Genomic DNA, 12,173 nt, shown 5'->3' with positions numbered 1-12,173 from the left:
CAGCTGATGCCCGCTTTCAGAGGATGTGTCATGGCCAACTGCCTGCTCTCTGCCTCTTTCCACTTTTTCAGAAACAAGCGTATTTGTGACCAGAAACACTTGAAAGAGTGGGAAGATGTATGCCTACGCTCCTGGATGTGATGCGTAGTTTTGTAAAGCATTTGGTGGTTTTTTTTCTGTAGCATTCATTCAGAAGTGTAGCCAGTTTTAGTATAGCTGGTATCTGAGTATCAGAGTGTTAAGCTAGCTTTTCTCACACCCACTTCTCCTGCCTGTGGCTTATCGTGTTGCGTGGAATTAACTGAATTTCCAGTGACAAGTACAGCCAGCCAGTTGCCGTTCAAGTCGTAGTTAGCTCTCCTGCAACGCCCACGACCTGAGGAGGATTCTGGAGGGGAAAGGGGGGAAATCTGGGGCTGTTCAGTGCTAAGGTATGAGCCTGGCAATACAAGCACTGTACTACTTATGCTAGAGGAAGTAAAGAAGGTGTATTCTTTGGTGCTGTGTCTTTCAAGGTAAATGTGTCTGGGGAGCCTGCCAAAGGAAATAACGCTGGGCCAAATTCTGCACTGAGTAATACTCCGTGGAGTTGTGTGCGGGGGTGCAGAGGAGAGACTGTGTGCTTTGAGAAAACAACTTCCAGCAGCTGTGCTTTAGCGGCTCGGTAGGAGCACGGCAGTCTTTGCAAAGTGCTCCCGGTTCCTCAGGTGGGAAGATTTGTTAAAATACAGTGAACCGCTGCCACAAAGCATGTGCCACTCACACCGTGAGCAGTGAGAGGGTTTGAGTAGTTCTAGTGCTTTGCAAGTCTAAGACCTGTTAGCACTAGGAAAGGAAGCTCCCACATAAAGGCTTTGGCTCTCGTCTCTGCTTTCCTTCCTCCTCTGTTCTTTCCAGACCTCGGGGAAGCTGTGTTTGGAGCCTCGGCTGTTACATGACAGTGTGGGATGGCTGTGTCCTCAGAGCTGCCCTGAAATACCCAGCACCTTCACTGGTTGCCTGTGGTGGGAGCTGAGTATGCTCAGCACGCATCCAGCGAGCACCTTGCAGGCTTCGAGCTGCAAGGAGCTAAGATCCTAGAGAGAAGCTTTCTTAATTGCTTAAGCCTGTGCTCAGGCTTTGCCACCAGCTGGCACATGGGCTGTAACCATGGGTTTACTCCAGCTGCATGGAGGGATTCCGGCCATGCTGTCAGGCTGCTGGCCCTGGTGTGCCTTTGCAGCTGTGATGCGTCTCCGTGCGCTGGTTCTCCAGCAGGCAGCAATCCTGCCATCGGGCAGGGGCAGAGGAAAGGGGCTGCTTTGAGGACAGAGGGCAGTGCCGTGTACTTGCTGTGAGGGTGCTCTGCACGACTCGGGCTGGATGTAGAGCTTGGTCTTCATGGCCAGACCATGGCGGAATCATAGAGCCCCCTCCAAGGCCCTGCAATGTCTGCTAGGCCATGAAATACTCATGACTAACGCTCGGGTGGTTTTATTCTATTTTTTTTTTCCCCTCCTAAACTATCTTGGTAGGAAGAATATTGGCACAAAAGTCTGTCGGGACAGGGAGGAAGCCTCTGAAGTGCATTTTGGCTGTATGCGCTTGGCCAGATGTTGGGAGAGCTTGAATCAGCCCAAGCTCTTTGTGCCTGTGCCTGCCCCAGCAGCCAGGGTCTGGCCTCCGTTGGCATCAGCTGGCAAAGCAGGAGGCAGCGCCGGGCAGGGCTGTGCTCTCCAGTGGCTGCTGGGCTGTGTATTTTTCCTTGCTGTGCTACATGAGCTGCATTGTGACTCATACCTCGTGGGTAGGGCTGATGGATGCCGCTTGCCTTTTTCCTCTGCCTCCTCCTTATTCTGGTCCCCGATGGCTCCTCCCAAGGCAGCACTGCAACTGGGGAGGGACCAGCCTGGGGTCTGCAGCGTGGCTGGGGGCTTCTCCAGCCTGCCTTTGATTTTCTGGGCTTCAGCTCTCCTGCAGCTGCTGGCCCTCATCTACCTGGGCATCTCCTGAGGTGTGTGAGCACCTGAGTGGTTGCTGGTTTTGCTGGAAGGAGCTATCCATCGGACTCCTGCTCTCTGTTTAAGTGAGGTCCTGGACATGGCTGAAGCTGAGCCTTAGGCCAAGCTTAGCCTCATGCCATCCTCCCTTTCCCCGTCCCAGGCGGGGGGATGCCGGTGCTTCGCATTTCTGCGGAGCATCGCACCGAGCATGCCGTGCTCCGAGCAGCCCTGCTGAGAGGTGATGTGCTTGGCCTGGTGGGACCATGATTCTGTTTGGTTTTGTTGCCACGTGGGTTTCAGTGGGAGGCTTGGCCAAAGTGGTGGCAGCACAGGGAGGGAAGAAGGAGTGTGTGGAGAGAGCCAGCTACAGCCCTGCCTTCCCCACTTACAGATTTACTTCCTTTGGATGTGGGATCACTGTGCACTGGGTGAGAACAGGCGTCCTCCTTTCAGCTTTAATTAAGAAAAAGCAGAAAGTTTTAGGTGATTAACATTTTTTTTTTTCTTTATTCCAACATCCGTGAATGTGCAAAGCAGGATTGTTAGTTGCAGACCTAGAAAACAATTGGATTAGCTTTCTGAGGCTGGAGTTGTGATGAAGGACTGTACTGCTACCTTGGAAATCAGAGCAGGGAGGGATGATCTTTGCAGGCAGTACAGAGAGGGGCTAGAACTGGGCAAATACGATGGAGAAAGCAGCAGATGTTTAATTATAGCACCAGGAGTGGGCACTTGGCTGTGAGCTGGAGCCTGCTGGGAAAATTTGCCTTTCTTACATCTGAAGCAAAGATACCTCTGTCTGGGTTGATGCTGTGAGGGGCTGAACTCCTCACCTTGGAAGTGTTTTGCTGTTGCATGTCAGAGTCTCAGTACCCGGAGCCCAACACTTCGGCGGTGCAGATGCCCTGACCTTTGGGAGCTGGCGGGTGCCAAGAGGGTAAAGCTCAGAGACAGAAGGATGGGAAACGCACCCGGGGTAATTCACCCAAGCACTCCATCAGTGGTCATCTGCGCCCACTGCTCCCTCCTATGGGAGAGCAGCCGTGCTGGATCCATCCTCCTCCTCCAGAACCATGGGCACCCCATCAGTCGCTGAGCATTTGCAGAGAGGACCCTCCCCAGGGCTTCCCACGTGCTCTGGAAATGCAGCGATGCTTTTTCTTATCATTTATGAGTTCGAGTTTGGCTTTGCACTCGGTGAACCAGGTGACTTTTTGCAAGCAGATGGGAGGGCAGACAGTTTTCCTGTTGTCTCCTCTGTGGCTTTTGGGTGAGGCCATCTCCACATAGAGATTCTGGTTGATGTGAAGGGCGACCTCAGTGAGGCTCGTGCCTTATGGTGGCTTGAGGTGAGCTCACCCCAGAGCCTGGCTCCTTTAGCAGTTCTCCTGCTGATATTTACCTCTGCATGCATTTCCACCCATCAACCAGCATCAGGAAGTGGCTTCTGGCTCTACAAAATTGAAACCAGACAGCGCTTCCCTGGCCGAAAGCGTGACAAAATGGGCTAGAGCTGTTAGCAAAGCAAGCGTTTCCACTGTATTTTAACCAGCCCTCCCAGCCTCTCACCGGCAGGCTGGTGCCGGTAGCAACTCCTAATCTCCAGCAACCCCTAATCAGCAGTGTTCCCTTAGGAGAGGAGGAGGAGACAGGCTGAGTTTTGATCAGCAAAGTGCGTGGTTTGCAGCCAGAGCAGCAGGCACCCCCCAACAGCAGCTCACTGGCTCATCTCACTTGTTTCTTTTTAATATATATTATTTCTCCAATGACAAGAGGGAGCCCGGTGGGGTATGAACGCGACAGGAGTCTGGAGCTTTTTGCTGATTGAAGAAAGGGAACACGCTGTGCTGGGAGGCTGTGTGGGAGCCAATTCCTCGCTCTCGGCTGGTAAAGATCCGTCTCTGGAACCCACCGGGGAGCGAACGGCAGCCCCGTGCTGGGGCAGGGCGTGCTGTGCCACTTGCAGGGAACAAATCCTGCCTGAGTCTGGTGGGACCTGCCTGGTGGTCACAGCATGGCGGTACGGTGGTGAGGAGCAGTGCTACGTCTACCCCCAGTATCCCCGAGCGCTGAAGAAGTGCTGTCTGCGGAGCGGGCGTCTCTTACGGGGCGAGCGTCTTCCCCGGGATACCCGTCTTTGCTTAGAGGGAACTGAATCTGAGTTTCCTAAATTACTGCCCTGCCTGCTGGACTGTCCTGCCTCACCTCATCTCACACAGCTACACGGGCATCTCTCCATGCTCAACCTCGAACTTGCTGAGGCCAAAATTGTGGGTTCAGTTAAAAGGTCTAAAAAAAAAAAAATCTTCATATTCCATGGCTTTGGGTCCAGTTTTGCTATTCTAAAATATTTTCTATATTTATACAAATATTTGTGTGAAATATTACCAGGCTTCTCTGTTTTAGTATTAATTTGATGCTGGCTTTAAAAACAGTTGAAAATCCATTTTTACTGTCAAACCCAGAGTGTGTCCTGTCACTACAGGCTTAAATCCTCACTGCACTTGGCAAGGTTTAGGACCAAAGTCACTGTGGTGCCTGTGAAGACAATGTTCTTCATTATGCGTGAGTGTCATCAAGTCGTGCTTGTTAAATCCTCTAATCCTAATTAAAAAGCTACAGCCTCGCCCAAAATGAATGTGCGGAGAGACCAAATTGGTCCTGTTGGACCAGTTTTGATTTAGTATCTCTGGAAGCAGAAGACAAAAAGAGCATCTTCCACAAAGCCAGATAATCTAAAATGAGGAGATGAGGAGCGTGCCCCAACTGAGTGGAAGTTCCCAAGGGCAAGCAGGAGGCTCTTGTGCTTTTGGGATGGTGCTAGTAGGAAGTCAAATATAAGAGGAGAAAAATACCTTTAAAAATCTTCATCTTTAAAAAAAAAAAACCATAATTGGGAACCAGAAATAAAAGAATTCTGGCCCTGAGGGTGAGACTCATCCTTCATAACAGGATCTGTTAAAAGCGAGTCATCAGCAGCATCCCTCAGGAATCGAAGGCGGGAGATGCTGCCAGATAGGAGGGCGAGTTGCTCCGATGGTGTCTGTGCCCGTCCCCTGAGGGACTGAGCTTTGCTGCCCACAGACGGGGCTAAGACCCAGGGTGGGTGGGTGCAGCTGGCCACAGGAACGGCCGGAGAGTCCCTTGTACCCCTCCCTTCCTACGGGCTGGGCTCTATTTCTGTGTTTGCAGTCTGCTTTCCCACATGTAAATTCTGGTCCCCACTGTAATCGGTCCTTGGCCAGCTTTTCAAAGCCTTGGCTCGAACGGTGGCTGTGCTTTCTCAAAGGACAGGCCGTTCTCATCTCCCCTGGGTTTGAGCTTCTTGCTCAGCCCCGGAGCAAAGCAGTGTGCTTTTCCTGTTGTTCTTCTGAAGTCCTGTCTGGTTGTTATCTACAGACCAGAAACAGAACCTGTGCTGTTTGGTCTCCAGCCAGAATATTGCTTATTTTCTCGGTGCAATATCTACAAGTCCGTGTGCAGCTGGGTTATTTGTGCAATAGAAGCACAGATTTTATTTCCTCCCCTTTTTTCTTTCTTATTGCCCCAGCAAATAGCTCGCTAAGCCAGAGAAGAGCATTTATGGATAGTAGTGATTGTTTTTAAAAAATATTTTTTCTTTTTAGCTTAACTCCCATGGAGTGGTTACATCCTGTCCCTTGTCTGCTAACGCTGGCCATGCGTGTGTCTTCTGTAGGAGGGAGTGACGCTGTGAGTCAGTGTGAGAGCTGACATGGTTTGGAGGTGGCATCTCTAGTGGCAAGGGGAAGTTCGCAGAGGACTGTGGCCACTGCATCCCTTTCTGTGGCATGCCCCTGTGCACCGGTCCGGGATGCTGCGCAGAGCTGTGGTGTCCTGGAGCTCCCTCCTGTCTGCTTCTGTGACACATCCCATCCCATTGCAGATCGAAGCGCTTATGATGGAGATGCAGAATCCAGACACAGGCATCAAGACGCAGACGCAGAGGGTGCTGATCACGAACATCCCACATGCTGTGGCAGGTAGGAGCTTCGCTGGGGGAAGGGACTGGGCCAGGAAGTTCCTCAGAGAAGAGCTGTGTGTGGACCCCGTGGCCACCCCAGGGTTACCACTGCCTGGCTGCATACTGGAGCCTGTGTTCCCAATAAATATTTTCTGTACATCCTTTGAGACGTACCTGCTCCCTTTATCTCCTCACTCATCTCACTCCCAGCTGTTTGAATCAGAGACACAAAAAGATTGATAATAACACTCTTTTAGCTGTCTCATGTGAGTTTAACTCAAGGGACTTTGTTTCCTCTTGGTGAGTAGGTGCTTCGGCCTCCAGACCTGTCATATTCCCAGTAACACTGGATCACAAATAAAGATAAATATCAAAATCCGATTAAAATAGGCAGCCTGGAGTCAGACGGAAAGATGATACTTCAGAAATGAGCAATAAACAATTAGTCTCCCCTTTTTAGTGTTTTCTGCTAATAATAATTTTTCTTCCGTATGCAGGAAAGGAACAAAATATTCAACCCACTTCTCTGCCTCTACATGACAGCTTTTCCTCCTTCAAGCAGGCTGAAGAAGAAACAGACGGGAGCTGTGCTGTGCTGTGTCACAGATGGCATTACAGGCAGCTCTTCTTGCCGTCTCCTTTGTGCCTGCTAGCTCCTTTCACAGGGCACTCTCAGTACCTCTGCTTCCCTGTTCTCCAAGCCTCTGCAAAAGCTCTTGGGAGGGATCCCCCACTATAAATATTCACGCGTACTGTACCAAAGTTTCCTCTTCCTGCTTTGGTCTTTCTGCAGCACTTTGAAATTTAGAACAAAAAATCCCACTGAAACCAGTGAGCTTGCTCCAGGCAACTCAGGAGACAGCTTAGCCAAACAGATTAATTTTTCCCCACTGTATTTGCAAAGCCCAGTAGGCCCTGGGTGTTGTTTGCCCCAATTTTTTTTAAAATGAGGAAGCAGAGGGACTGAGATGAAGTCACTTGCCCATGGGTACAGTCAGTCAGTGAAAGAGTAAAGGAGAACTTGGACAACATCTGAAGCTTGTTCTGAGCAGCACCCTCCATGCAGTACAAACCATGCCCTGGCTTACATTGCTGTTACGCAGCTGAATTTGGTGGAGTGCTCTGCATCAGCAGAGGAGCTGGCCTTGCCTCCCTTAGCTGTTAGGGAATAATTAAGGCAGTGCTGCAGAAAAGATTCCCCTGTACTGAAGATGACGTGCCACCTAGATTAAGTACAGGGGGAACAAGTACTTCTCTTAATGTCTGACCAATGTAAAATACCACTTCCTAAAATTCCATGGTTAGATGATGTGGAGGGAAGATGCCCGTTGATGCTCATCCTCTTTGCGTGCTGTCTGCCTTATTCTGGTTCCTTAACCAGGATTGCTACAAGTTCCCTCTTGTTAAGTCATAAATTCTAGTCAACTTCTGATAGGCAAGTGAGTTCCAGTTTCCTTGTGTGGTAGTCATCACTCTATAAACTGATATTTTTAGTGCTGTGCAAGTTGCATATATACTGATTGGCTTCTGGGTGTTGCAGAAGAGACTGATTCGTGTTTAGTGAGGGAATGGTGAAGACATTAGAGCAGTGGACACAGATCCACTGAAGAGAGCTTGGCTCTTCACATGCAGGAAGCTAACTAGTTAAATTCAGTGTCAGTAAAATGGCTTACAACAGAAAAGGCAAATAAACCTCCACGTTAAATGCACACCTTTGGGGAAAATGCTTACAGAGAGAGCTGTCTAGAAATGAGTGATGAGATAATCCTTTAATTTCATCTATTTCAGGAAGCAGGCGGTAGGATAAGAGCTCTGAGCCCCTATTAGAAAGTTAAGTCATCACTGCAATGTCAAGAAAGGTCAACACCTCCATCTGCAATCCTAGGGGACATTCGGAGGAAAAGACCAATAACTGCTCAGGGAATGAGGGCGTTTTTGCCCTGTTTAAATGGAAGGAGGTTCATGAAATTTGCCCCCAGAACATAAAACTGCTGGAGGTTTATGCTGACTATGGCCATGACTCGTCACACTCCAGCAGAAGAACTGGGAGAGATGAAGTGTTTATGAATGCAGAAATCTTGCTTCCCTTTGATCTGTCCTGTTACCACTACAACTTGGATCTGAGACTCAGACATCCCTTCTGCACTGAAAGTCATGTCTTGAAGGACTCGAGAGGACCAGTCACTGGTCTCTTACTAAAACCGAGACAGGACCATGCTCTATGAACCTGGAGACACTTTGCAGTGGATCTTTCAGGACAAGATGGTGCAAAATAAGGGGCACACTTCACCTTCCCTGGGCATGGAAGCTGTTGGCATTGCTTAAATCCTTTCTAAGCCAGTGATGAGGGTTTAAGTATGCTCAGACCACACTGTGCCATCCTGAGGTCACTGCCAGGCTTGGGCTCCCTCTCCCAGGGACTGGTGTCTGCTTGGTCAGGAGAAAGCCTGAATGACAGCATGGCCAGTGAGAGACCCACAGTGGTTTTTATCTCCGCTTCTCTTGTGTGGTGCATTGGAAAACACGTTTGCAAGAAGGGGTCTGTGCACTCGGTGGGATCCAGATCACAGTGAGGGCTGAGGACTGGAGAGGTCTCGTTTTCACCCATGGATTTTGGCACGCTCCCAGTTTCAAGCACCTGACATTTTCTTTGCTTTACAGGTAATGATATATTCCAGTGGATTCTCCAACGCTTGCAGATCACTGAGGAAGGTGGGTAGAAATGTAAAAATTGAGGCTTTTTCAACTTCAAGTTGTAAAACTTTAAGGTCTCCATAGACAAAACCTCTTAGATGAATTCTCTCCCGAGTAGCAGTTAACTTTTAAATTTCAGCGCAGTGTTTCTGTGCAATCAGAATGTCTGCCTTCTCCATTTTCAGAGGCACTCCACCTGGGGGACCTGTTTGTCAAATATGGATACATCTACCCTCTTCTGGAGCCAAAGAATCTCACCCTTAAGACAGATGGCAGCCTGTACAGGTTTCAAGTGAGTCCCATCTTTAAAGCCATTGTGAGCGAGTTCAGCACTAGTTTTAAAAACAGGCAGCTGGGACAGTTCCCTGGGAGCTGTAGTCGTGAGGCCATGCTGTGTAGCTGTGCTGGTTGTTCTGTGTGCAGGAGGAAGGGATCCACAGAGAAACCCCAGGCCAGTTCCCCCAGTTCTGTGTGTCAGATTAGTTTACAGGGAAACTGTGATACTTCCTTCAACTAAATTAGCGTACTTGTTCAACTTCAAAATAGCTGTGCTTTCTTCCAAACGCATGTCCCCTTCCAGGTCTTAAAGTAGCAAATGGTATTGCTGCTTGAAAATAGAATGATCTGGGGAGACTGAATAACAAATATAGGAAAAACACAGTAATAACAGGATGTTATCAAGGTTCATGGACCGTTTCCACTACCATGGGAAACTAGGGCAGCTTTGTTGGTACTTTGAATCAGGAGTCTGGTTCCCACATGGTGCCAGATCAGGCTCCAGCATCAGTCTGAATGCTCAGGCAGGAGTGAGAGTTTGCCCCTGTTAACCCATTGCAGAGCAGGAGTGGATTTGGCGTTGGCAGTCTGCTGACCTCCATTCTCCTGCTGTAGCTGGCCCGCACCACCCTGCGAGCTGACACGCAGCGGGGGAGCTGAGGCTCTGAGTATAGCAGAGAACTTTCCTCGCCCTCCGGTGTGGGTGGTGTGTGCTTCTTGGCATGAGTTCAGGACTAGTCTGTGCTAACCAAAGGCTTGCTTTCCTGCAGACCCCCTATTTCTGGCCGGCGCAGAGCTGGCCTGCTGATGACACAGACTATGGTAAGTGATAGCACTGTACGTGTTTAGGAGGTGTAGTGCAAGCCCATGTGTTCGTGCACGCAGTCCTGCACCACGTTTGCTGTTCATCTTTTTGTGCTGTGTGTCCACATGCGATGACCAGCCCTTGCATTTTCTTTCATACTATTTTATGAATAATTCTCAGTAATGCTGAACTGAGGGAGTGCTCTGGATGTGACCACCTTGTGGTGGCCTTGATGAGAGAAAGTGCTTAAGCTCCTCTTACATTGCACTAAGAGCCGTCAGACTGGAACACATCTGAAATGCTCTGCTGGGTAGGGAAGACTTTAAACACAAGGTTAGATTTCCCTGAGTAGTTAAGTGTGTTCCTGGATCTGAGCCCAAGACTGTCTTCCTGTAGATATGGATCAAGCCTTGCATTCGGAGATGGTTCTTTCTTTACATAATGGACAGTGGCTTCCAATGTCTCCTGATGGCTCTTCCATCTCAATCTTTTGTTGCCTTTATAATGCTTTTTATTATAGGGCTGGTCATGAAGCTTGGGCTGATCAGCTTGGTTTGCTCCTGTGGACTGTGCAGTTCACAGACTGATTTGTTTATACCAAGGTCATCCTCTGTGGCTTTTATCTACATTATGCTGTAGATCTTCTGGGGAAATAAAAAATCCATTTTAGATTGGAATGTTTTTAATAGAACTTGGAACAAAACACTGGCCTGTGTTCGGAAAACTTGGAGGTCAAACTCTGAAGAACCTCAACATCTTAAAGATTTGGTCCAGTGTCCTTTGAGCCATGAAACCCTGGCTGAGTCCCCGCAGGAGGAGGGACTGCTGGCAGAAGGCACACGCTGCCCGTTCTGTGTGGCTGCTCCCAGCCTGGGCGCTGGCTCCTGGAGCATCAGCGACAGAGTGAAAGCACCAAGTTCATTTTTCTTTAGTGAGCTTGGAGCTCCTGCCTGGGGAGATATTGTGACAGACAAATATTCCTGTGTTTGTCATGTGGGTGAATTTTTAATTATTTTTGGACATGTTGGTCTAAGTATAACTGACTGCTTATTTGCTTCTCCCTCCACAGCAATTTACCTTGCAAAGAAGAACATTAAGAGGAAAGGGATTTTAGAAGAATATGAGAAGGTAAGGAGATGTTGTACTTGTCCACTGCAAGCCTCTCGTTTGCTATAGCTTTAGCCCTTTGTTGCTAATGAATGGAGTGGAGCAAACAATCACCTCTTCAGTTGCACGAGGTGTCACTCCAGCAGTGTCAAAAGCTGAAATTTTGGAAGTGAAAAAGTGGCCAGTACGGGAAAATACTCTGAAGTCAATGATAATTTTAGCGGGGATAATTGCTCTGCTTGCAATGGTATTTTTGAACTGTTGCAATTCATGTAATAACGTTCAGAACAATCCAGATTTCTTGGCTCACTTGCCAGCCTGGCCTAGTTGAGCGATGGAGAGTCAAGAAAACCCTAGCATGGGAGCGCCTTGTCCAGAATTTTCACACTAACTGCTTTTTTATTTTTATTCCAGGAACATTACAACATGCTCAATAAAAAAATAAACTACAAGTGGGATTTTGTTATTATGCAGGCCAAAGAGCAGTATAAGTGAGTTGACTTGTGTTCCCTTATTTGCTGCATCGTTGGGGAGGGTATGGAGAGGCAGAGCTTCACTGTTTTGGTGCACAGTTAAATTACAGTGTAAAAACATAAGCTGCAGCTTTAAAATAACTTGCAAGTGCCCCCCAAGGTTGTGAAACAAACCTGCTTTTCCTATCAGCTTGGGGTTCCTCAGTTCAACAAGGACACTTTGTTCACTTCGCACTTTGAGTGAAGGATTTCAGAGGTTTTCCAATGACTGGGCGCCTGCTTGCAAAGCCTCACCCTCACCCGCTGCGCCTGCGTTTCTCTCCCTGCCTGGCGTTTGTCTGCCAAAGCCGTGGAATCGCTGTGGTTTGTGAGAGCACAGGTGGGGGTGGGTGCCTTTCCTGCCGACACCTACGCCTGCCTCTTTGCAAAAGGTTTTTGCACATGCGTAAGTGTGCAAGGGGAGGTTCAGATTTTGCACCTGATGTGACTCCCTGAGGAAGCCGGGGTCTGATGCTGCAGCGTGCAAGCCCTCGTTAGAGACAGCTGCTTTTAGCTCATGGTTGTCCATGAGCATTTGTGGATCAGGCCACTGGACTTAGGACCTGTAATTGGTCTGGTTCAGTTATTGCTTGCACATGTCTCACAGCTGAACTGAACAGCCTGAATCAAGAAGCAGTAAATGTTACCAGCAGGGACTTCTGGAGAAAACTCTGAAGTGCATACTTAGGCACCCAGCCAAAATGACTTGATTTTAGGAGCTGAATCCTTCAAATTCGCAGGAAAGTCAGTGAATGTGAGATGGGATTACTCCTTTGGAGATAGGATCTTTCCTACCTCTGGGGATTCCTTTTAGC

The 12,173-nt window shown here is 48.8% G+C and overlaps 1 protein-coding gene across 2 annotated transcripts in view; it reads left to right on the top strand.

The window, feature by feature from the left end:
* LOC141932787 (regulator of G-protein signaling 9-like) overlaps positions 1-12,173 on the top strand; it is a 31,207-nt gene that overhangs the window by 648 nt on the left and 18,386 nt on the right. For both annotated transcript variants that reach the window (XM_074846884.1, XM_074846883.1), the window contains exons 2-7: positions 5,887-5,983; positions 8,626-8,676; positions 8,844-8,950; positions 9,705-9,756; positions 10,809-10,867; positions 11,261-11,337. In XM_074846884.1, coding sequence (XP_074702985.1) covers positions 5,887-5,983; positions 8,626-8,676; positions 8,844-8,950; positions 9,705-9,756; positions 10,809-10,867; positions 11,261-11,337 — 443 coding nt within the window. The remainder of the gene's footprint in view (positions 1-5,886; positions 5,984-8,625; positions 8,677-8,843; positions 8,951-9,704; positions 9,757-10,808; positions 10,868-11,260; positions 11,338-12,173) is intronic.

This window comes from Strix aluco, chromosome 21 (assembly GCF_031877795.1).
Source record: "Strix aluco isolate bStrAlu1 chromosome 21, bStrAlu1.hap1, whole genome shotgun sequence".
Classification (NCBI taxonomy): Eukaryota; Metazoa; Chordata; class Aves; order Strigiformes; family Strigidae; genus Strix; species Strix aluco.
The sequence above is the reverse complement of the archived record's forward strand: the minus strand, read 5'-3'. Positions and strand labels throughout refer to the sequence as shown.